The 27,054-nt window shown below is 36.4% G+C and overlaps 1 protein-coding gene across 2 annotated transcripts in view; it reads right to left on the reverse strand.

Annotated features, from left to right (window-relative positions):
* Positions 1-25,879, reverse strand: part of kcnq5b (potassium voltage-gated channel, KQT-like subfamily, member 5b) — a 91,715-nt gene extending 65,836 nt beyond the window's left edge. Inside the window, exon 1 of one of the 2 annotated variants that reach the window (XM_052545210.1) lies at positions 25,067-25,879. In XM_052545210.1, the coding sequence (XP_052401170.1) occupies positions 25,067-25,419 (353 nt within the window). In that variant the 5' untranslated portion in view covers positions 25,420-25,879. The remainder of the gene's footprint in view (positions 1-25,066) is intronic. The other variant, XM_052545209.1, reaches the window with a different exon arrangement.
* Between the last annotated feature and the right edge of the window lie 1,175 nt (positions 25,880-27,054).

Below are 27,054 nucleotides of genomic sequence, written 5' to 3' on the forward strand. Positions count from 1 at the left end.
TAAAATGTTGTCCTGCGTTAAAGTAGACAGAAAGAATAGATATCATTTCCTCTGTATAATCATTTAAATTGGCAATCTAATTTTGACAGAGCCCCTTTGAGGGAAGCTGGGGATCTTTTAACCGGAATACAATAATTACTGTTGACCATGATCTCTCACAGCTGAAGAAACTTCAAAACCCTTCAGGTCATTTATAACCTTAGATGTGTGCATTTAATGACATCATGCAACAACACAATTGATATTTTGAATAGTTAATTCTCTTAAGCATGGCCACTAGTCTCATATCTTAAATAATTACAGTTTCCTGACATGCTGTGTTCTGCTTCCAGAGCGTGTGAGAACGTGTCAGAGTGTCTGTTTTAGAGTGTGTGTCAGCTGCACCAGCAGCTACTGAGGATTTCCTATTAAAAGACGGATTAAGTTTTCATTCCTGTATATCACAAAACCTCTTACACACACACATACACACACACACACACACACACACCAATTTTCAGTTTGGCACAACAGTCAACTGAACATCCAAAATGTACTAAAACTAACAAAACACTTCATATGTCTCAGATCAACTTGCATAACACAAAACTTTTCACCACCCATTAAGCAAACTTTGTTACTCTTAAAACAGTGACCTCAATCACACAAACATGTGGCACAATACAATGTTTTCTTAAATGATTCCCTGTAAAATTTCTTTACAACACAAGAATTCTGGAGCGGTTCGGTGGTAGTGAGAAAGCAATCTGATGCAACAGACCGACGAACCAGGCTATATGCAAGGTATGATGGGTATTAATAACGTAAGTTCTGGGAAAAGCAGTAGACGGTCCAGGCGTCCCAATGGGCATACTATCCACCCTGTCTGACCTATATAGTATAGAAAATTACTAATATCATATAGAATTTAGGATGGATAGTATGCCCATTGGGATGCAGGTGATATTTGTGGGTGATCACATCTTCGCCATTCAAAATGAAATCATGCCTTTACATTTTATAATGTCTTATTGTTCGTCTTCGTAGTAACTGTTAGGTGAATTTTAAGCTAATACTGCGGAATACTGGAAAATAAACCGTGGAACTTTGACCAATGAGAGGACAGTTTACTAGCATGTGACTTGTAGTAACAATTTTGGTCCGTTCAGAAACTTTGCCATGTGAAAGTGAACACACCAAGAATAAAAAGCAACACTGTAATAATTTTAATCTCTGTTTCAGAACAAAGCAATCTACAGGTGTGAAAGCACACTAACACCTGTGTGGATGCTCAGCTACATCTGTTTTAATAGTAATATATTTTTTAGATTACTAAAATATTAATTTGAATATATCACACAAAATATATATATATATATATATATATATAAATAAAAAAAAAAACATATCTCAATAAGCTGTTGGTAAGTATGTAGTGATCTGTCTCTGTGGACTGGATTTAGAGACCACATAAGTCACTTTTTTTAATAGCAAGCAGCTTTTACATGACCAACTGTTATGAAATCTGTGAGGGGAAATCGTTCCCTCAAATGAATTTTTATGTGGACTACTATTGAAATGACTAGATTTTACCCATGCAAAGTAAAAAAAAAAAAAAAAGCACAATAGTACACGAGTTAATAGAGAAAATTAACTGCTATACAATTTCTTAATGTAATTATTGCAATAGTATGTTCAGGGTTAAATATTTAACAAATACTCAGTACGACTAAATTAATTTTTACTAAGATTCAATGTTTAAATGCAATTTATCTTGGCTCAGCTTTGCTCTCTGTAACTTCCTCAACTTATCTTATCTGATTAAACTTAATTTCTAATCAACTGTAAGTCAGCATAACATCCTTAAACCTCCCTTTACATAACAACTAATTTGTCCGTAGTGATGCTTCACAAAAAATACTAAAGTAAACACAACTGCAAGCATCATGGGTCATGGGATCATTTGATTGAATGCAAAAGCCACTAAAGCACCAAAGAAATGCTTCCTCTATTTGTCCACCACACGGGTGCCTGCGGGGCAGCTGAGCAAACAAACTCTTATTTCATGCTTGAACACATTTAAGCCACTGGACACTGGAAAAGGAAAAGAGAAAGAAAATAAAGAAAACTGTTTGCTTGTGTGTAAGAGACATCGTAGCATCAGTGAAACTTTTTTTGCATGAGCTAGCAGGAAATTCTTTGAGAACCAGTATGTGTGGGTGAGGAGAGTATAAGGTTCATTCTAAGCTTCGCAAGCTGCTGCAAGCTTAAAGACTGTATTTCTCAGCACAAAATCATTTACAATCACCACTGTACAGTCTGTATTACACCAGTACAATATATAATCATTTGTACAGAGAGAAACTTATGATGTCCATATAGTGGATCTTTGTTGTACTGTATATATAATTCATTCCAGTATATTGTATGCAACTGCATTCTCTTTTTACACCAAAAGAATTTATGATTTAATTGTATGATTATTTCCCATAATGTTTCTTATACTTAAATAAGCTATTTGAATGTTAGATTTATTCACCTTTTCAGCCTTATTTTAATGAAAAGTTTTTTACTGGAAAAGAAATGTTGGATTCCGAAAGTTACAGTATACCTTTGTGGTACAATTATATGAAAATATCAAGGGAATTTTGATTTCTCATGGTAGGACCCCTTTAAATGCATCATCCCAGGATGACTCTGCATATCTAATTAACATGCCGAATGAAAGACTCCATTCATCCCATCAAAAAAAAAAAAAAAAAAAAAAACTTTGACTGAACTATCATTAATGTTTCAGCTGAAAGACTGCAGCATTCCTCAGGGCATAGTTTACTGTAAACCACAGAAAATGATAAATGAACTATGGTATTACTTGTCATACCAGTAACATTTTGTTATATTAAGTGATTGATGATCATGTGTCTGTCTTTATGTCAGACTTGGAAATGTTTGTGTGTGTGTATAAATACTGTATGAGTCTACACTGTGTGGGCATCTAAGAGGGCTCAAGATGGCCACAGATGTTATTACTGCCTTAGGGTCTCTTGCTCCCTTTGAACCTCCATTCTTAACAGACAGCCACACAGTAGCACAATTAGGGACAGCATTTTACCCAATGACACGTGCATACTACAGCACACACATAGACACACGTGTTTCACTGTCACGATGGGGACTTTCCACTAAATTCTGATGTTTTCAAATTTGCATAAAATCATTATTATAATAATTGTTATTGTTATATAGTGCCTTTGTCAAATTACTTTACAGGATTATCTACAAAAGGGGAAAATAACAGACATTAGACACAAAAACAATAAAGGAGGTAGAAAAAAAATATTAGGTGCAACAACTTGAAACTGATTTGAGTATCATGAGCAAAGCTTTAAATTCTAAAGCCACGATGCATGAGGAAGCATTTTTAAAAAGAAATGGACCCAACACAGAACCCTGAAGAACACCATGTGAGACAGGGGTAATACGACTGTATATTTCTGTTTAGAAATAAACAAATGACTGCCCTTCAAATATGATGCTAGTCAGTAATATTCAGACAGAGGCAAAAGCAGAGCTGAGATCCAAGAGAAGAAAAATAATGTCAAGTTAAACTCTGTCTGCTCAAGTTATGAGGTCAGTATGTAGGGTTATTCATTTTTTTTATTATTATTAAGCCATTTTTGTTTTGGGGACTGTTGGCTTAACCCAGTTTAGATACTTATGTAATATGACATAAACATCAGGAATTTGACTGACATGACAATATTCATTGACAGCAAATATTGTTTATTCAAGGCTATTTGTTTTAAATAATATCAAAAACTGCATTGTTCCTATTGCTGCCATTTCATGCAGTTATATTCAAGTAAATGTTCTCTACATGTGACAGCAAAAGCAATTGCTTTGTAATTGCACTTGTCAGATACACCTCCAGGCACTAAACAAGAGACATGTACTTATGTTTTCTTAGCATTTGGATAATGCTACTAAAACGCTGTGACAAATTTAAAGAACACTATAAAGGCAAACGAACACACACACACACACACTGACTCCTGTCGTACAAGTCTGCTTATTAAATAAGCCCCAAAACAGACACACAAGTTCACACACTCATAGTTTTTCACAATGGCCTTTTTTAAAATAAACATTTTGACTTCATATACCATTTGATTAGGCTTGAGGTTCTTTTCACTACTAAAAACTAAATTATCAGAGGCAAGTATGTGACATTGAGGCTGTTTTTAACATATACAGTATTCTCTATGATCTCTTTCTCTCCTACAGATACAATTTCCTATTTCCCCATTTAAGAGCCACTTTAAATCACATCCCATAATGCATTTACATAACCACCCATTCAAATGCAATGACAGCCAAAATCTGAGTGACATTTTCAAAAGTGTCGCCTCATAGCAAACAATCACGAATAATAGAGGGTTGCTAAGCACACATACACACACCCACCGACACTCATAGATATAAAACACATGCTCAAATAAATGTACCCGATGCAATTTTTCATTGATGGACAGGGATAAGAAAAGCCATCATAGACTGATAATAAGGTGTGGTTATGGTCTCATAGCTACCAGATGAGTGAGTCATGTTGAAATGTTTTGGAGGCGAAAACAAAAGACAGTAAATTATTAAAAAATAAACAAATCTTAAGTAAATAAGTTGAAGGGGGAAAAATAATTATAAAGAAAATATAAATGGGATGCTTTATCATCTCTCAAAAACAAATTGCATCTTGTTAGTACAGGACCAATGTTTTGAATTGAAGAGCCAATGGAAGGATGCATTAGAGTTAAGGGACCCCCGATTTAAAAAGATATCAATACAAATGAAAAATATTACATCAGCACAACTTTGAAGAGAAAAACATACAGCACTATAGTCTTCCTAAAATGAATGATTGAAATACGTCTTGTACAAAATGTATTTCAATGAATCAATTTTGGTTCCAAGTTATATGAACATATATTTATTATTGCCTGGAGAGTGATCACAAAGTTCAGAACAGAAAGTTCAAAACACACCCAGGGCTGCCGATCCTTGTCTTAACGACCAAAATAATAAAGTTTACAAATAAGCTTTCAATTATGATTATTCACACTCTTAAATTACTATAAATTCCCGTGTTTGCACCTTTGTGCTGAACACTCAAGTTCAAGCAGGTATTTTTTTATGTGTGAAGTCCAGTTCTCATCTCCAGTGATTTTGTCGCTCCATGTTGCCAGTGGTTAAAATCGTAAGTGGCTACTGGTTGCTAGGAACATTTATAAATTACATTCATGGATGTTATTTCATTGTTGAATTTCTTTTCGCTACAAATACATTTTCTATGGCGAAACATTTTTATATATTCCATGAATAAATATATAATATTTTAAACAACATGTTATTTGCAACTTGTATACAGCCAAAGCACAAACCCTATGATTTGTTTATGTATTTAATGATTTATCCTTTCATTCATGTTTTCGTTCGTTCCATTCTATCATTCATGTACATTACCGGTATTAGCGGAGCATTTCTCTGTGTGCGTGTGTGTGTGTGTGAATGTTTTCATTCAGTAGTAGAGGGAACAGGGTGTCCGTTCAGGTCAGTGCATGATGATTTGTTTTTTAGGACAGTTGTGATTCTCTCTCATCAGGCTCTGCCTGCTGATATAAGCACAATGTAAAGGAACAGATCTAGAACGATCAGCTCATCAGCTCACTAGGGCCGAAAACATGGAAACATATTGAGGAAATTTCCTTCTTCAGTTCAGTTCCTGGTTTCCAATTAAATCAGTTCAAAAACTTAAGACGCCAAATGATTTTTTTTAGGTGCAACAGAATAAACATGTTTTATTTATTATTATTTAAAAAAATATATTATTATTATTATTATTAAACATTTTAACATTTCAATCATACTGTCATGTGTTTATGTCTCATCTTTTCTTGACTTTATCAGCATTTTAATCCATCTTGTAGGTGACCTGGGAACTAAGGTTCACTTAAAGTGGGAACTAAATGGCTTTTTCAACTTGAAATACAGTCACGCATTGTTTATTACACAGAATCTGTACTAATATCATGCACCATAATCATCACTTGGCCAGTGAGAGAAGTCTGGGCTCCTCATCAATGCTGTAAATGCTGTAAAACACTCTCAAAAATATAGGTCAAAATGCCATAGAAGAACCTTGTTTGTCTAAATGGTTTCATAAAGAACCTTTAACATCTGAAGAAGCTTTATGTTTCACAAAAACATAAAAAAAAATTCAGATTATAAAAAGGACAGAAAGAGATGGTTCTTTAAAGAGCCTTTGACTGAATGGTTCTTTGTGGAACCAAAAAATGTAACCCTGGTCAACAAAACCACTAAAGTATAATTTCTTTAAATTGAGATTCATACATCATCTGAAAGCTGAATAAATAATCTTTCCATTGATGTATGGTTTGTTAGACAATATTTGGCTGTTAATGATGTTTATATTTCAATATTTTGATGTTAATTCATGTTCATTATGTACTTTAGTAGACTAGTGAAGAGAAAGGTATGATAGGTTCACGTGCTGCTGGAACTGGGGTACTTACTCGAGACCGTGCCTGCCACATTATAGAGCGCCAAAACTGAATAATAATTAGAATAATTTTAAAGCTGACACTTTGTTAATTATAAAGTTACAAAGCACAAATCTTTTTGTGATTACTGAACTGCAAGTGAAGTGAATATCAGATAATGAAGTCCACACATTAACAGAACACAAGATCTTGTTAAGAAGCCATATTATTAATGATTATAAATGAGAAGCGTTAATGATATTGCCAATATCCACACAACTGACAGCTTTACCTGATGTAGTTTGTTCAAGTTGTGCACAAAATAAACGCTGTTTTTCTGCACTCTCTTCAAGTCTCCATCATTTCTCTCTCGCACACTGCTCAACTGAGCTGTGTTTATCAGGTGTTCATCAGTTTTTTCCAAAACTTTGATATGCATCGTTTCAGTTTAATGCGCAAACATAACAAAAGATGTGATCGCAAAACAATCAGTAAAAAAGGCATTACACGCACAATTTAAGTGATTCATGTACCTGTAAATCCATAGGCCTAGTCACCAGTGGTGACAAAAGCTAACACTTCACTCGCAATTCAACTTTCATGATGCAAATGCGACCGTTTTAGTTTCAGTTTGGAGCCCTGTAAGTGGTATTTAAATAAATATTAAGCAGCAAAAACTGTTTTCAACATTGATAATAGGAACCATTATCAATAACTGAGCACCATACCTAAGCAACAAATCAGCATATTAGAATAATTTCTGAAGGATCATGTGACACTGAGCTTTAATATCACAGATATAACTATATTATAACAGAAAACAGCTAATAAAAATTGTAATATTATTTCAGTATGATTTTTTTTACTGTATTGTAGATCAAATAAATACAGTCTTGTTGAAGAGAAAATGCTTTTAAAAACATTAAAAAATCTTAACTATTCCAAACATTTGACTGGTAGTATATATACATATAATCAGTATGCAACATTAATATTAACCACTACATTATACCTGAAAAAACTATGTAACTTTTGATATTGATTTCTTTTCAGTATCATTATTGTACTTATTACTGGAACTGACTATTCTTAATAATACAGACTGAAACGGTGGCAGGCCATCCTCAGAAAGCACATATCACCCTCACTCTCTTTCTTTTACACTCATACATTATTCACATAAATAATTGTTGTTGTGCTAAATTAGAGCAACACAGAAACTTCAGAAACCGCAAGCAAATGCAAAACAGACTTGAATCAAGAAATAAAACCAGAGAAAGAAAATAAAGAGGGTGGTAAAGCCACTCTGAGACATATTCAGAGATGTGAAAGAGAAAAGAGAAAATTAACTCTGCAAAAGATAAAGGGCAAAAAAAAAAAAAAAACAGTGGAGAAGAAGAGCAGGTATCAGTGTGAGAGCTATAGAGAGTCCAGCAGTGCTAGAGATGCCCCTGCAGCTGCTGTCACATGATCACTTGTTTGGCCTCCGGCCGATGACGGGGTCAGGAATATTTTTAATCTCTGCCAGTCTCATGCCATCTTCCCAGTCCCCCCCTCTCTCTCTTTCCCTCTAAAACACGCTCCGTCTCTGTCTCTTTTGCCGCCGCCCACTCTGGCTGGGTGTCCCTCTGTAATTAGGGTACTAATGAAAGCTCCTTGTTAACAGTTGCTGTTGATTTGCTGTGGCGATCTCTGAATCAGTGCCTTGACACGCTAGGACTTTAACAACTGCTCCTTCGTGAATGTGAGTGGTCATGTGCAGGGGAATCATGCACTCATTATTTTTGAGGGGGCATGAGTTGGGGGTGGGGGTTTGAGGTCATCATGTGACGCACAGCATCCACAACAGCACTTAGGTTTTTTTTTTTTCCTAAATGCAGAAAAATGTATCTTGATTCTCACCTTATAGATTATGTTGATCTACTGTATAGTGGGCGATGGGTCAAAGACAAAGTAACCTAATAATGTAATCTATGCATGCATAAAAACCTGTCTGTTTACTTAACAACAGATACTGTATAGATGTCATGACATTACATATTTAAGTTTATATTTAATGTGAATTTGTTATATATTAATGAAGAAACTGCAAGTTAGGCTACTACAATTTCATTGTGCAGAAAGGGAGAAAAGAACATTTTCACTGACAGTCTAGTTCAAGCACTCTCAAAAACTCCCATTAAAATCACTGAAACTGTTTACACTATAAAATTAATATCTCACAGATTAGTACACATATTTTTGTTTCTGACGAGAGAATTCACCAGAAAGAGGTATTCAGATAGCAAGCAAATGAAGAAAACAACAGCATTTTAGCGATGACTCATCTGAACACCTCTGATTGGTCAATGCACTCATAAGCTCAACAGCATTGTTTGTGATTGGTTATAATGCTCAGTGCTGTAAAAACGCATCAGTATCTGGCTCAGCGCCAGCCAGCGAATGCAGGTTTGAATTTAGCAGCTGATGATATGACACATGCCCACTCACTTTAAATGTGCATGACGCTTCTGGCCATGTGGTTATATGCTAAGGCTGCAACAATTATTTGAGAAAATCAATAATAATAGATAAGGACAACAACTGACAACGATCGTCCACATCTCTTATCAGTTATGCCAGTTAAAAGTAGAAAAGAATAAGCACTTATATTTGTACAGTATAATATCAATTATGTCTATGAAATTTCCCCATAATGATAGGAATACCAGCGTGTGTTTTGAGCGTGCATGCATGCGCGCGTGTGTGTGTGTGTGTGTGTGTGTGTGTAGGAGAAAGTAGCAGTGAGGGGTATGTGCAGTCACCAGGGTGAATGCCATTGTTGACAAATGTTCTTCTAATGCTGTTCTCCACCCAATCACGAAAAATACAGTTACACCCAGCATGTCTGTTGTATCTAAAACCACAACTTGGTGACAAACAAGACTGTAACAACATAAAGACTTCAACAAAGGGAGAAAAGGGAATTAGAGGACATAAACTACCTCAAAAAACAAAGTACTTAAATTACACAAACTAGTGGGTGTCAGTTGTTTGTGTGACAACACAAGTCAAATTTTCTTGTTTGTTTGTTGCTTAAAGTAATAGTTTATCCAAAAATGGGAATATTCTGAAAAGTTGCTCACACTCAAGACACATTGTAGATTAATTTGTTTTTGAATTAGGAGAAATTTAGCATTACATCACTTGCTCACCAAAGGATCCTCTGCAGTGAATGGGTGCCGTCAGAATGAGAGTCCAAAGATCTGCTTAAAACATCACAATAATCCAAAAGTAGTCCACATGACTCTAGTCCATTAATTAACATTTTGAGATGTAAAGAGCAATAATTAATCACTGCTTCTGAATTCTCTATCCAAATACTGCTTTCTCCACTGAAAAAATCCATCTCATCAGGAGAGAAATATAATAAGCACTGTTTACAAGTCCAAAACATATGTTTGGGCTGGACTTTTTCACTGCCATTCACTGCAGAGGATCCATTAGTGAGCAAGTGATGTAATGCTAAAGTTCTCCCAATCTGTTCAGGCGAAGAAACAAACTCATCTACATCTTTTTGGAGGGGCTAAACTTCATTTAAAGTTTCAGAAATAATCAATCCAGGATATTTTGCTTTGTCATTGTCAATAATTTCCCCCAGAAATTGTATTAGCTGGTCAGAACGGATCTCGTAAAGACAAAAGTCATAAAGCTTCATGAGCACAGCCGCTAAAAACATTGGCATTGCTAACTCTCTGAATTAGCTCTTCCAGAAGATTTTAGGAATACTAAAATTGTGTGACTCTGTATTACATCCAAATACAACAGGTGTTGTTTGAAAAAGACAGATAGATAGCAAGAGAGAAAGAAAGACGAACGGAGAACATGTTTGAGCAGCCTGGAAAATACTTATAACCCATATGCTTTCATAGTGACATTATTAATGGCCAAACAACTAGAAGTACAACAGGCCTTTGAGGCCGTTTATTTCACATCAAGATCTACAAAGACAAACAAATAAAGTAAAGTGATTCACAAGCGACACCTTAACAACAAGCCAAATGTAGTAAAACAGTTAATGTGTCTTAAATTTAATTACACTGACTCTTTTAGAAACATAATAAAGGACCAATAAAGGTGCAATAAAGGACCAGATTGTTTCGCCTCATAGAAACTACTCTGTTAGGATGAGGCACTGTATGAAAAACACATTATTTATAGCTGAGTATTTCTTTATTTTATTTCCTTTATTTCTTAAGGATAATGCAGTCCCAACGAAAAAGGTCACGATCGTGTGTTGGAACCACAGGCGGTGAGTAAAACTGCTTCAAATATGTCTGTGTTGTTAACTCAGCTATCGGCGTGTAAGCGCATCAAGTAAACAACATGCGATGTTGTCATCAATCTGCACTTTCAGCATTTACAGCTTAAAAAAATAAAAAAAAAAAGACGACAAAGTGGAACTTAGTCATTTTCCAAAACCGCTAAGCAAATATATACAGTTTCAATACATACTACATAGAGATGTCCTGCTGTAGTCGTTGCTGCTGCTGCTCTTGTTCAATTTCAGCCTAAATAAATAAACGGCTGAATCTGACTGTAAGCCATGGTTTGTTTTGGATGATGTTTTTTTCCTCACGATAATGTCACAGCTTCCAAACACTCTCAACGCAAAAGCCTACTGGCGCTCGTGATTCTTTAGCTCCGCCCACACGGTAAAAATCGGTACAGACTATCTTTCTCTTATGAATATAATAAAACTAAAGACTTTTTGGAGTTATGAAGGATGAAGTACTACTCTATAGGTACTCAAGCTTAACAGGATATTGAGTGAAAACGAGCATTTCACCCCCTTTTAAATTAACACTTTTGAGTAAACTTTACCCATGTACACAATGTTGTGTCAATTTTTAGCAGTGTTATCATTTTATATTATTTTCATTGTTTGATTGTTTCGTTGTTTAGTGCTGTGAGCAAGTTTTAGGAACAAAGAATCAAGAAGATGTGAAACATAGGGTTAATGTTACCCCTACGACAAGCATACTTGCAAAGCATGCTCTGACATGAAATTACATTTAAAAAAAAAAAAAAAACATTGAGAGAACATGCAGAGATTTAAGAAGTAAATAAATATTAATCCAAACAGTGAGGATGAAATCACCTAGAAAATAGAGTACAACCATGTATGTACATTTATTTATTTTTTTGTCAGAATATATGGGCGAAAGGATGGATAAAACTAATCACTGAATAAAAATACTTATTCTTATCCATTTATGGTAACAAAAGTGCTCCAAACCTACAGACATACCACAGGTGTATGATGCCAGGGTTGTCAAGACACTAAAGCATGGTTGCTTTAAAGGCTATTTCACATGGAGAGACATGGAGTGAGAATATAAAGCATTTTATTCATTAGGCTTCAAACTGCCTCTTGGCTGTTTGTCTGTGATTACACCCTGTTGTCAACAGCTGTTTGGCCACGGATAGCACAAAAAGAAGAGAGAGAGAGAGATTTATCTTTTCAGTTGTGCAAGAAAAAAAATATCTGTGTTAACCAAAAAGTGAAGGACAAAGCCAATTGATGATGTAAAAGAAAATTAAAAAGGACACCACTAGTGGAGTTACTAACTAAAACTAGAACAAGTCAAACATATTTTGATTTATAAGTCAAGAACATCAGCAACAGTTAACTAAATAGTTTGATACATACAGTGTGCCTAAAATGTGGAGACTTCGGAGAACTGATTCAAAGCACAAATGAAAGATTCATTTAAATGAACTGTTTCACTCTCAGAATAAAAAGGCACAGAAAACCTAAGATGCTGCCTTATTTTTTATTTCATATTTACCCCTAAAAGGAACATATTAGTACCTTAAATCTATATATGAGTACATTAAAAGTGGTGCTTTTTGAAAGGATACCACTACAATTACTGGTTTCTAAGTGTAAAATGTAAGTGTAGAATGACTTTCTGATGCTGAATACAAGATACTGTATTGTAAGGATATTTTAGAAAAGCATACATCTTACCATTACAGATTTAAAAACCAACAACGTAGCATAGTGTCATGCTATATGACACCATTATTATTATTTTTTTTAAACATAGCTTTTTACTGGAAAGGCTACATTATTTTGTTTTGTGCAAGACAGATACCGTATGTCTCTGATTAAATTTGAATGAGTAGCTGCAGTCTGGAGCCCTGCTGTTTAACTACATTAAATGAGTAGTTTATTTGTCAAATTTAATGTCAAGTCCACCATTTGCAACCCCAAACTACTGTTAATCCTCTTTCCTCAAAAGACTGGCTTTCCATTGTTTGATTGAAAGGGCTAAGGTTATATTGATATGTAATGCTGTATAAAAATAATCCTAAATTTGGAGTGCTGAAGCTCATGGAAGAACTTGTCATGCAGAAGCGGCAGATGACTCTTAGCATACATGTATATTATGCAGTCCTGAACAAAACATCCTCTTTAGAAAGGCATTACATTTCCATATTCAGGAACAAATTCTAGCATGCTAGCCAAAACAATGACACATTATCTTCCAGTAAAGTGACAGAGAATTTTCTGATTTCCCCAGAGGTCTTAACATGAGCTGCAGTGGATTTAGCTGTGGTCTGGAATGAAACTGAAGAAGCCCCTGTTGATGCAGGTGGAACAGAGAGTGTAGAATGATACACTGACTGCTATGAGATTGATTCCTAAGGTTGCTTGCTGCCTTTATCAGTAGGTCTACTGGTGCAGAAACTCTCAAAAAGTTAAACTGCCAGCACTGCCAACAGGAATTCAGTTCTGACATTTTTTTCTATTCCTGCAACCAGCTAAACTAGTGAGATAACAGATATATAACAGAGTTCTTTTTGATTGATAATTTCTGTATAACAAGTTCAGCTTAATGATACACCACCAGTTAACACATTTCAGTTGTAAGACTGTCAGTTGTTCTTTTTAATTTAATTAAGTCAGATTAATTCATCAAATCATTGAACATTACTTCAGTGAACGTAAACCTGATACTGGCCTACAGTCCACACTTATATTGTACCATTTTACAACTGAGTTTGGCTGTGCCCAGTTAGACCCAGTGGATGTTCACACAGAACCGATACTTGTATTCAGTCTACGGGATTTGGATTTATTAGTTTTTCACAGCTACAGGATCCTTTTGTGAAATGAGGGCTGCTTTTTAAGATGTAGTGTTGTTTAAAGTAGTTCAACTTTGACATGAGTCTCAAAATGTTTTGGTCTTTTCCATCAGTGGTGCTCCAGCTTGCCATCTTTGATTACAAATTTGCAGAACTTGCCACACCTAGCTGTTTCTGAACACAAGAATACACCTGAATAGCTCTTTATTCATTTCATACTGTGTGTGGTTCAGATTTATTATACACTAATGAGTTTTTTTATTTATTTTATTTTTATTGTTTTACCCAAATGCTGGTTTCAGCCCATTGGGTCATTTTATTGGGTTGTTTTTAATATTTTTACACAGGTACTGGGTTATTTTTTTAACCCAAATGCTGGGTTCAGCTTGCAGTTGTAATATTGTAAACTATGCTGTAATAACCCAAATAAATTAAATTTGTCCATTTTGTCCATGTGTTCTTGCTTAATATTAAATGTTGATCTTTTTATTATTATGTGTGTGAGTTTAAACTTCCAGTCCATTTTAAGCCAGCAATATAATAATTAGTAAACAATAGATTACTTAAAACAAAATGGTAAAAACATTTAACCCAACCAGTTTGCTCAAAATAACCCAGTACTTGTTCTGCCCATATTTACAAAATAACCCAAAGTTAGGTTGTTTTTAAACCTGAATGCCTAAAACCCAAAATAATAATAATAATGACAATAATAATTGTTATTGTTATAGCATTGTATTGTATGTAATTGTTATATTATTATTATTATTATTATTATTATTATTATTATTATTATTATTATTATTATTATTAAAAAAACGTTTATTTAATTTCAGCTAGTAGCCAAGGCAACATTTTAGATTTTTAACTTGATGTACTAAAATATCCAAAACTTAAATGAAAATAAAAAAATAAAATAAAAAATAGTAAAAACACAAACAACTAAAATAAAAACAGAGAACATAGAAATAAACACTAATTCAAAATATTATAATAATAAAAATATAAAAGTACTAAAATAACACTGGTGTGTTTTACCGAGGTGCACATTAATGCTTATAATTTATTACAGTAAATAAACAATAATGCACACATATGGACGAACGCACACACAGATATAAACACACTTACAGGCGGCCTCACTGACAACCGTTTCTGTGACTTCATTTCCCAGAGTTTACAAAGAAAATTGGACAGTAAAACACAATTCCAGCTTGTACTAGCATCTATGAAGGACACTTTATATGACAGTAGTGGGGTAAAAGCCACAATTACTTTTGTAAATGGAGCCACGGCATTTCAGTGGCAATTAAGGGCTCACTCACAACCCAGATCTTTCAGATTGCATGTGTGTGAAGCTTAGGCAGAAGAGTCTGATGCCTGGGACTGTCGCATGCCATGACTTACGCAGACGGAGGGTTTGAAGATAATTTACACTGACCTGGGAACAGTCAAGGCTGAGGGGAGAGGGGTACAAGGAGGAACAGCATGGGGGAGGGTGCAGGAAGTGGGGACATTAATGTGGACGAGGAGCTGCCCATGTGGAGATATGGAGAATTTGACATGTGACATGGGAGCAGTAAAAGGACAGAGTTTGAAGAAAACACTGAACAAAACTGCTTATTCAGTCACACACAATGCACATTGTTTTATAATACAATTACCAAGATGAATTTCCCATAACTGTATTCTATAATGAAATGCATTTCATAAAAAAAAAGAATGAGAAGAATATCAAACTGAGTTTGGTTTGCTGATTTAAGCAAACATGGCACAGCACCAGGGGATGATGGAGGGCAAACCTTATTTGAGGTTATTTACTATATAAATATAATCTATATATACTATTAATAATTAAATCCATTTTGCTCTTCAAATTTTGGAGAATATTTTCCATTACTTACAACAATCCTTCACAATTCTCTTAGAGCTTACAGCTTATAGACAATTATACTGATATACAGAAATTGTTAATTCGTTAACAAAAGATTGTAAGATCTGTCTCTGGGCTTTAAAGTCAGAATATTAAACATGGCAGTAATGAAAGACCCACACACAAGTGTTGTCTTCAGTTGTTCAGCACACGAACAGCAGCTGCATGTTGCTCTGTGATCAGGGTCAGATGAACCCTCACGCGCACAGACACGCCGTCTTTATAACGGATTTCGCGATAAAGTAACTGAAGTGGTGTGTGGGCATGTTTGTAGGTGTGTGTGTGTGTGTTTGAGGGAACGTCACTGGAAGTTGATTGCTCATGACAGGCCAGTTGGATCAGAAGGGTGGCTGCTCTATAACCATCACTCTGGAGTTTCTAGAGACCTACTAGTCTGGTTTAGGCTAAATACACAAGACATTGACAGATATTATAAGCTACAAAGAAAAGGAACATTTGTTTCAATATAGTTTATTTAAAGTTTAAGCCTACGTCTGTTGTATTAGATTTAAGGCATACATCTGTGTATTATTTCATGTTTTTTATTCAGGCTTAAAACACATGGTTCTGTGCCAAGTTCTTAGAAATCTGTTCTATTTGCATGAATCGCATATGATGCAAAATGTTTTAAACCATTTTCAAATAAAGAGATAATGTGAAAAGCCCCACTCGGAATTGGTTTTGGAACTGGTCACTGTGGTACTCTGTCGCTTTAAAAATACTGTCATTAATTATTCACCTCATGTCATGGTATGGTGAATGCATGTCAAAGACTCACACGGAAGAGATTAAGTCATTTTTGTTTTCTTTGCACAAAAAGTATTCTCACAGCTTTTAAAAAATCAAGGTTGAACCACTGATGTCACATTGAAAAAAAAAACACAGTTTTAAGCAAGTTAAAAACTTGATTTTAACTACATGGGGGTCTTTAATAATAAATATAATTGGGTTTTGGGGGAGTGGCACAACATGATATTTTACAACATAAACTAATCTTGACTTGTCATAAAAAAGCTATTTTAAGAAGCTCACTGACCTAGACACACAGTCAAGACAGTAAGCAGTAGCCCCTGCATATTACCATCCTGTTTTAATTTTTCCTGCATGTTTCTGCGAGCAGAGAGCCTTCAGCCTTCTGTATACCTCTGCATAGATATAGGGATAGAATAAAGTATTACAAATTAAATTACACACAACCTTTAAAGGGTTAGTTCACCCCAAAATGAAAATTCTGTTATTAATTATTCACCCTCATGTCTTTTCACACCCGTTAGACCTTCGTTCATCTTCGGAACACAAATTAAGATATTTTTGATGACAGAATGTTGTCAGATTTCCTTCCATTGACTGCCTTTGTAACTACCACTTTGATGATTCAAAAACTTCATAAAGAGATCAGAAAACAAATCCATATGAATCGAGTGGTTAATTAATTTAGGATTTAATTGAAGTTTTTGAAGTGTCAAAGTGGTAGTTACAAAGGCAGTCTATGGAAGGAAATCTGACAGCATTCTGCCATCAAAAAGATCTTAATTTGTGTTCCAAAAATGAACAAAAGTCTTATGGGTTTGGAACGACCTGAGGGTGTGTAATTAATGACATAATTTTCATATGCACTGCAGTCTAGGAATGGTTAACTCACCCACTTTTCCATTCAAGCACACACACACGCGACAATACAAGTTAGGACCTCTTCGTGAATTTCCAGGATTTCCAGGAGGACAAATAAGAACAAGTTTTGGTTGGCACATAGTGTAGCACTTTACAGAAACATGCTAAGGCCTGTTCTTTCTCACTGGTTAAGAGCAAGAGAAGAGGGCAAAGAAGGATTATACCAGACCTGAGAACAGCTCTGGGAACTGACCTCTAAGACCTCTCCAGTCTCACAGAGAAAGGCCTGCCCTCTGACTACAAACTTCATACTTGCAAATAAATCTAAAGAAAGACAGGAGGTCAATGAAGGCCCACTATCTGGGAACATGGGCATATTTCAGAGACTATTTGAATTCATTTATTAAAGAAACATATGTATGCATATTTCATAAAAATAAAAATTACACATTTTGGCTTCTAAATCATTATCAAACAAATATTTAAGAAGACATAAACACATAATTAAAAAAAAAAACTAATTGCATTAGACATACATTAGAAATATGCCAAGATATTTTTCCTATAATATCTATATATTAGGGGTGTAACGGTTCACAAAATTCACGGTTCGGTTCGATACGATACACTGATGTCACGGTTCGGTTCGGTTCGATACGTTTTAGATACAGCAAAATGTAAAAACATCTCAACTTTTCAGAATGCCGCAAGCGCACCGCGGGTCATGTGACAAGAACCAACCAATCAGCTTCATCCTTTCCCGTAACAACGTTGAGAGCTCAGCCAAGATGAAGGAACAGCTGATCATAGTTGTATATGGATTGCAATTTTGAAATAAATTCAGTAGCAGAGCTACTGCAAGCGATTTTTAGAGCTGCAAATCCATTTATCCTTCGCTGAAATTTCCGCGTCTCATGGAGAGAGCACGTCATTGTTGCTTAGCAAAGACAGACGCCTCAGGAGAAAGACGCGCTAGCGTTTTCCATGCGTTTTTAGGCACGATATGTGAACGGCCCCTAAGGCGCTCGCTCACTCAGCACGCGCTGAAGGCTCGTTGCAAAATGTCTAATGCATTTAACAGACCAGAAATATAAGATCCTAAAATAACCAACAGGTCTGGTGTTTGGGTTGGATTCCCTGTAAGCTATAGTGTCTAAATGCTGCAGGGATAGTTTGCTGCGTGCATGTTTCTCCTTTTTTTCGTCTTTTCCCAGATAGTACTGACGCATATATCCCAGATATTCCCGCTGTTTTTTTTTTTTGTTTTTTTTTGTAATCCCGCTGGTGTACCCTGTCATGTTGCAGATGCGACATACCGTTGTTTATTTATCCACCACTCTCTTGCCATCACCATTATAGCTTAAAGGGAATCCAAAGTCTTAAATCCAAAGTCCAATCTTCTCATTTCTAGTCTGTTAAACGCATTGGCTATTTTGCAACGAGCCTTCAGCGTGTAACTGAGTGAGCGAGCGCCTGCTGAGTAGCCTAACATAAACATATAAGATGGTGTTTTTTTCTTCTTCGGGAGTGTCAGGGGCGTTGCCTGTTACGTTGTTTGGGTTATTGGGCTACCTTGTTGAACGCATATCATTATATTTCTTTCTCTCTCTTTTTTTTTTTTTCAAATATAATTAATTACTCCAACGAACCGTTCGGTATACATAATGCGTACCGCGTACCGAACCGAAAGCGGCGTACCGAACGGTTCAATACGAATACGCGTATCGTTACACCCCTACTATATATGTATATGAGATATTTGGGCCACAAGTAGCACGGGCAGAAATGAAGGTGAATGAAAACAGTGAGTTAACACTGGGTTGTTTATTTTGGAAGGTATCAGGGGTTGGGTTGGAACTAGTGGAAACGACGAGCCAAAGCTGGTAAGAGAGGTTCTTTCATTTGGAAACATGCAAACAAGGCTCTCTCTCTGTCTCTTATTTCACACTCACACCCAATACAAACACACACACGAATACACACATATACATTCAATAATTTATTCAACTGCATGCTTTAAAACTGAAGGCTAAAATTAAATGATTCTAAAAATAATGTCAGTGGTCAATACATTATATCCTTTAATTTATATATGTATTTTTTGCCCCTCATAAAATGTTAAAACCCAACAGTGCTTGTGTGTTTGTGTTTGTAAATATGAATTCAATGTCAAAAAAGGGGGAGTCGTGGCCTAGTGGTTAGAGAGTTTTATCTCCTAACCCTAAGGTTGTGGGTTCGAGTCCCGAGCCGGCAATACCACGACTTAGGTGCCCTTGAGGCACTGAACCCCCAACTGCACCCTGGGTGCATACATGGCTGCCCAATACTACAGGTGTGTGTTCATGGTGTGTGTGTGTGTGTGTGTGTGCACTTTGGATGGGTTAAATTAAGAGCACGAATTCTGAGTATGGGTCACAATACTTAGCTGTATGTCACTTTCACTTCACTTTCAAAAATGAAAAATCTAATATGGAATGACACACTGTATGCAGTGATATAATGTTTTTAAACAATCATGTGCCATATCTAGCGCACTAGGTGTTATTTAACTTTGGGCTGTTTTGAGCACATGGAAAAACAGGGGACATTTTCACAAAGGGCTCCACCCGGGGACAGTCTGCCCACCCTATCTAATAGGTTTGGACCTCTTAGACCTTTTTTCTACACAAACTCTATTCCACATGAGAAGTGTTTGATTGGATGAGAGTGCCCATTGCTTCTGGGAATTACAAATACTGACCAGCTGTCCTCCTTTTGTTCATCAACTACCATATTGTTTTTTTCCAACATAGGCTCATTGAAAAAAAATGTACCTCTACCTACATTTTTGTACAATTCCAATAACGTACCCACATGCAAGCATACTGTACAACCCCCTGTAGTTTCCTGCTGGAATTAATTCTAGTTGCAGTAAAACCTCAACAATGTGTATTCCTTTTTATAAAAAAAATATGATTACAGTGGAATATTTTCAGAAACAGGTGCATAATGTATTAAAAACATTATGCAAATTAAAAATATTGGAGAACAATGTCTCTCCCGCCTCCTTCCTCTTAGACTTGATGCTCACGTGGGTTGCCAGATGCAACAAGGAACAAGCACAAGTGACATGTTAGGTTGAGTAGTCTCCTACACTGTAAGTTGATGAGTTGATTTATCCACATTTTTTATTTCTCTGATCATAGAGATTTTTAGGTGGATGCGAGGCTTTTAAGTCAAGTAGGATCTGTGATCTCTGACCGAGTTCATTTGCTGGCTTACATGGCTGCAAAACGCAATATTATCAGGCAACTGGCATCCTGGTGTGTCAAAATACTATTGGTGAAATACTAGTCTGGAAACACACAGACCAAGAAACAAGAAAAGACATTCCGACCCAGAACTCACATTTCAAAGAAAAACCGGCTGTAACAATGCTTCTCTGAGAAACAAGTATGTGGACATAGAATTGCAAACCTATTATGCTATTTTCTTTTTTGCTATAGTGGTTAAAAATTACATACAGTACCCTTAATAAAGACTTATTTGCAGGTGGTCCTTGCACAAAACTATGTTATGAACTCAAAACACTTTTATAATATCACATGATTTGTAAATGAATACTTTTTGACATCTCACAATCAGTTTCTTATGCATGACTTTTCCGACAGTATATTTGCTCAATAGCTCACCTGGTACAGCAATTTTGGTGTGATGTGGAGCACTTTGTACAAGTTCAGTAAAACATGAGTCCTGGTAAAAGAACTCAAAGACTTATAGGAGCAAGCTGGCATGGTTGCTTTAGCAAACGAGTCATTATCCTACATTTGCTTTTGTAAACACTATTGGTGAGGTTTAGGGTAGGTGGTATATTATTTTTAAATGTAATCAACCTTATACCAGAACTCACTGGACATTTAATTTCTAAACTGCTACAATACACACAATGGCCAACATAAAATTTTTTTGCCAGAATCACAAACTTGATTTAAGCACCGCTCATTAGACATTTTACTGTGTTTGCGAGTTTCAAGAACCGCGTTACGCAGTATGATTCATCTGAACTAAGTTAAGCTGTTGCTAAAGTATCCGTTTCCAGAATACTGACTGCTCCTCTTCTCAGCTCAAATACTAGCTACATCTGCAGGTGCTTTAGGGTTTCATTGTGGTTAGTATATTCAACAGTGGGGATAACCCTGTGACTCAGAAAGAACACAGAAAATCCAGAAAACTTCATTTACTAACATCATGATCATTCTAAAAGTAACGATGACCCAATGTGACTGTGTTTGCCTACTAAGAAAAAGTTCCTCATAAGAAGGAATAGTACAGTTTGAGTTGTGTCTGCTGTGTTCAAGCAGCAGAGAACGGTTTCACAATGTGACCAGTAGCTTCCTGTTTCTGAGAAGTGTACATGGGGGCACGTGTCTGTTTGTAAGACACTGCAGAGAATGTCTTCTTAAACCTAAAAGCTTCTAAAATCTGTCAATGTATAGTAGCTGTTTGATGTGAAACAGGAAGTCTGATGAACAAAATATATTTCATCTTACTAAAACTCTCTATTACTCACGACTCTTTTACCGAGACTCTCTTTCCTGTATGTTATAAGAAAAAGAACCCACTAAAGATGCATTCACATGTTCTTTTTGGAGACAGAAGAAAAGTGATAATAAAACCAAGCGTTTAACTTGTAAAAACATGTTCCTGTTCTTAGCAATTTGATGCCACTCAGGCAACAAAAGGCTTTTGGATAATACATACATTCAAACATTTTCCTATCCAGCATCTCGGACCATAGGCAGGAAAACACCCTAGATGGATGGCCAGTCTATCAAAGCTATTAGATAATATTAACTAATTATCATTTAGGCATTGTTTTAGCAAATTCATATCAATGCTACAACATGCATATTGTTATTTTCCAATCCATCTCTACTCTACATTAGTTCTCATTGAATACTGTATCACTCTAAAATACATTATGGATGTAAAACTGATTGTGAATTGCAAATCATGTTGACTTCAAAGAGATAATTATGACACCAATAAATGTGTCCATAGAATAAATATCACTGTTTTAGACCCCACTGGCTTTCATTATGAGCAAAAACAGATCTTGGTAACACTTAAATATAGAGAGCAATTCTCACTATTAACTAGTTGCTTATTAACATTCATATCACTAGCCTATTGTCCGTTTATTAGTACTTATATAGCACATATTCTGCATGACCATATTCTATCCCTAACCTTCCCAACACCTAAACTTAACAGTTGCCTAACTAACTATTAATAAGCAGCAAATTAGAAGTTTATTGAGGTAGAAGTCGCAGTTAATAGTTAGTAAATACTGAAACAGACCTTAAAATAAAGTGTTACCTTGATATTCTTTTATGTTTGGCATCACAAACGCGGACCCAAACACACGTGGCATGCGTCCTGTTATATAAATGTTGAGTTAAGGGTGAAGCATGTCTTTAAGTTTTAAGTTTGCATTACTTTTCTTAAAAACAGCTGTACAGAGGAATGGGTGACGCGGTAATCTGCATATGAGTAAATTTGTGGTATATCTGAGTGAGTGTGTGTGGGAAGAGTATGGTAAAATGTTACAGCACAAAAAAACAAAAAAGAGCAAAATAGCCACTAAAAGGTGAATGACAACTCTGCTTACAAATGTCAGATATGACAGTGTTAGGTCTCACACTCCAGTGTCTCTTTGACTTGATTCAAATTCTGAAATGGCCTGAAGATCCACTAGTGAAAACCAAGAAGGTTAACAGCCTCTAAAACATTCGTCAATGGTCTTCAAACAATGGGAAAATATCACTCCATAAACCAGCCGAATGCAATTTCATCAGCTAATTCACATAAAAAGGAACTAATAATGATACAAATGAGAACATTTGTATGCAGATCTTTCAATGCGAATGAAATTATAAGCACAATTTTTAATAGCCTCTCAGAGGAAAGGCTCTGCTCTTTGCATGATTGACACAAACAAGGGTAACATGGCCCGTGTCACTTTCCCTTCAAGTGTCTGCTGACTCTTTCTCCTCCAGCAGCTGTCAATCACATTCAAGTGTCACACTTTTATGAGGCTTCGAGGCCAGCATCTGCTGAAAAGCATCACGGCAGGGGGAAGTAGAAGTTGACAGTGCTGGTGGGAAGCATGGAGTTTTCAACATGTTTCAACACCAAGTTTCATTTGTGTAACAGAGCTTGTGTAAAGGTTTACAAAAAATAATTCTTCAAATTTTTTCCATTTAAGGTGAAATGAAAACAACAGTGTAGCATTACAATGATATAATTCTTACTAACTGAAACGCACCTTTAAGATTCACTCATTATTTGTAATTCTTTGAGTCGGTTCAGGTTAGGGTTATCATATTCATGATGAAGATCAATATATATCCTTAGCGTAAACAGCAGTGACCCTTTTTTGGCAAGACTTACCTCGCAGTAAGAGACTCTCATAACACAACAACACTCTACCTTATTACGCTCATTATCTGAAGAACACAGTGTTTGGGCTTGCAAAGAACACTTGGTGAGGAATGAACTGTATTGCCCAATCCTTGTAGAACCTACAACAGCAAACTAGAGAAAACATAACCTGTCTCAACTCAGTCTTATAAACGGATGATCTGAGGACAAATAATTCAAGACTAAAAGCATAAAATCTAATGGACCATTTCATGGGAGAATTCATAAGCATAAATCAACAAAGTGTTGAAGTATGTGTAAGGTAATATGTGCTAACAAGGTGTTGAAGTCTGTCCTTCTTTCAGCAGGCTATGCATGAACACAAGATTTGCAAAAAAACCAATGACATAGAAAATGACTTCACATGGATGAGCAGTTTGATTTCTTTACTAGAAGAAATGATAGATCACATAATTTGACTGACCATGACATTAGCCTGGTTTGAAGATGCAAAAACCTAACTTGTCCCACACCCTTTAGGGTTTTAAAAGAACAGCTCACACATAAATGTAGGTAAAAATCATATATTTACCCTATAGGTCACTCATTCCAAACCTGTTTTGACCTTTCAAGCCTTCTGAAGTAACACCTGAAAGATTTGTTTTAAGAATGGTCCACAATTTAGGTTGTTATGCATTGATTATCTTTCCCCTTGGTGGAAGACATTCAATTAAACTTGAAAAACTAAATTTTATTGTGCAAAGACTTGGGATATAACAAACAATATCGCATTCATGATACTGGAACTCTAGTCTCCAGTTCACTGTAACTGAGTGGAAAAGAGAAACCATGACAATACTGCAAAACTTCAACATGTTTGCCTGCTTTGTGTGTTCATGGTATACAGTTTACATGGTATAAACAAATGAGAAGCACTTAAAGCCCTTCAGGGCTTCCCCATCCTGATAGCACATCACATCACCTAATCAAACTATCAATCTTACTATGAATGAATATCATAGTGAGAATCATATCGTCAGGTTATTCCACTTCACAGTAATCCTTGCTTGATTGAAAATCCAAGACCAAACCCCGAAAGAACAATACACCCTCTTGATGTGATGCTGTGATGTTTGTGTGCAGTCTGTCAGCCGAACATTCACTGTTATTGTTACTACCAGAATAAAAATAACAAGTCGAAAATCACATAATACAATCTACCATGTCATTCCACATCTATTGATTTTGCATTTATATTAAACATACAAAGGCTTTTATATATGGCTTTAAGCGCCAATATTCCACCTCAGTGATGTTTCCATTCATACGTGGCAATAGTACGGAAAAATCTTAAAAGCAACAGGTACGTTTTCTAGCTGGAAAACTTTGGAGAAATTGAGCAACGCTTTCAGTATACACGAGCAGACTGTGAAGGTACAAAGGCGGCACTTACACAAAAGCGTGGTAGATGAAAGCCCAGGATCTTGGTCTCTCCAGCACGTTGTACAGGTAGTTCTGAATCCTCCGGTAGCGCGCGTTTCTCCGGCCGCTCTGCGCGCCGTACACCAGAGGCTTCCCGAGCAGACTCAGCCGAGCGCCCTGCTTCCCCCGTTCTCTTTCCGTGGCCGATGCACCTGCGGCGGCGTGAGATGCGGACAACAGTCCGTCCTCCGGCCGTGAACAATTGTTCTTCATCGTATCACCACATTCCACATTATGCAATCCGTAACTTTCGGCGTGGTGCTCCGGTGAGGTGTTCATCCAGAGGCCGGAGCCGGCCTCATCTCCGCTGTGGTTGCGGGGCATGGCATCACCAACGCGGACCCAAACACGCGTGGCATGCGTCCTGTTATATCTCTGGTAGATGCGACGGGAGAGCCAAGAAACTACCAACGCAAAATGTCAAAAAGACTCAAAATATATAATTTACCTCTGGTAGTGACGTGCGAACGCCACTTTCTTCGCTCCTGATATGAACACACTTAAGTAAATGGGAGGCGTATAAAGTCGCTGCAGGCGCTGACCCACGAGAAGAGACCGTCAAAGTGACTTTATATGACTGCAGTGTGTCTTGCCTGTGTGCAGCTCGTGTTACTCCAGCGCGCGCTTTTGATGTCGCTCCTCTCACACGCTTGGCGTTACACGCGCACAGGAAATATCAAATGTGACACTCTGCGCGCTCATGCTGTAGCCCGTGACGTTTCCGTAATATTCATGTAAATGCTCCTAGTGCACCCGCTATGAGCCTATATAGTCTCACACTTCTGGTAGTAGGCTACTAATTGAATAAACAGTGATGTAGACATGAGAAGTTCTGTGTCAGCTCCGTCTCTGGTAAGCTGACGGTTGAGCAGTCATGCGCGTGTTTACATAGTAAAATTATTATTTGCATAACAACTCGTTCTTAAAATCGTATTTCCTAAAGTTAAACTGGTACAGTGCGATTCCGCAGTAACAGACCACGAGGGTTCCTTTCAGAAAAAAAAACGCATTAAGTTTCCGTTATTAAGAGGAGCTAGCTTTAAACTCTCACATGATGCCAAATCAAACGGTGTTTTAATGTACTTACATAAAGGACATTTAATAGTTTTCATAAAACATTAATTTTATTGCAAAATACAGCTTCAGGAGAGAAACCGAGTTTGCTTGAGGAGGTAACCATAGCAACAGTCTATTAGGCTAATGTCCCTTTCCGGATTCGCTACACTTGCAAAACAACAACAACAACAATTATAGCCTAATACATATTATAAAAAGCCAGTTAAATATTTGTGCCAGATTTCAACAAATTGGGGAAATGAATTATCCCTACCAACAAAAATTCGCAGAATGAGTAATTAGCATGAATCCCACTCTGAATAAATTATTAATTTAATCTAATCTAATTTTATCTCTAATGAAAGTTTCCTTTTAAATAAAGACTCTGCTAACTATTTAGGCACATTTTCCCTTTTATCCAGAGCCTCGTAGTATAACTGTCAGGCAGCATGTGTCTAAACCCAAAATAAAATCCACACGAACTCTGTGTTTTCTGTGTGGGCTTGCTCGCCCTCCCCTAGAGTTAAACTCTGAACTCCTGCTGGATCATAACGATCCATCTGTGAGAAGAAGAAATGTCGGACAACATACTTATTCTTATTTTAATCTTCTGGAACGCCGACATCTTACTATGCAAAAGACTCAAGAGCAATTTAAGTCTATTTGATTGTCAAATGAGATGCTCTTAAGTTTAACGGTCACTGGTGGACCAGACTGCAGTGCAGGCTGAGGCACTTCTTCCATCGGTTTTATTGGCTTCAGACACACTTTTCTGTCACGGACCCCACACATAAATAACTGATTGGGAAACTGTGGCTTTTTGTTCTTCCCTTGACCACTGCTTTCTTTTTGGTGAGCATTGTGTGCTGTGTCAGTAGCCTAAGCAACATCTTGCGCTGGTCC

The sequence above is a fragment of the Carassius gibelio genome, chromosome B1 (assembly GCF_023724105.1).
Source record: "Carassius gibelio isolate Cgi1373 ecotype wild population from Czech Republic chromosome B1, carGib1.2-hapl.c, whole genome shotgun sequence".
Classification (NCBI taxonomy): Eukaryota; Metazoa; Chordata; class Actinopteri; order Cypriniformes; family Cyprinidae; genus Carassius; species Carassius gibelio.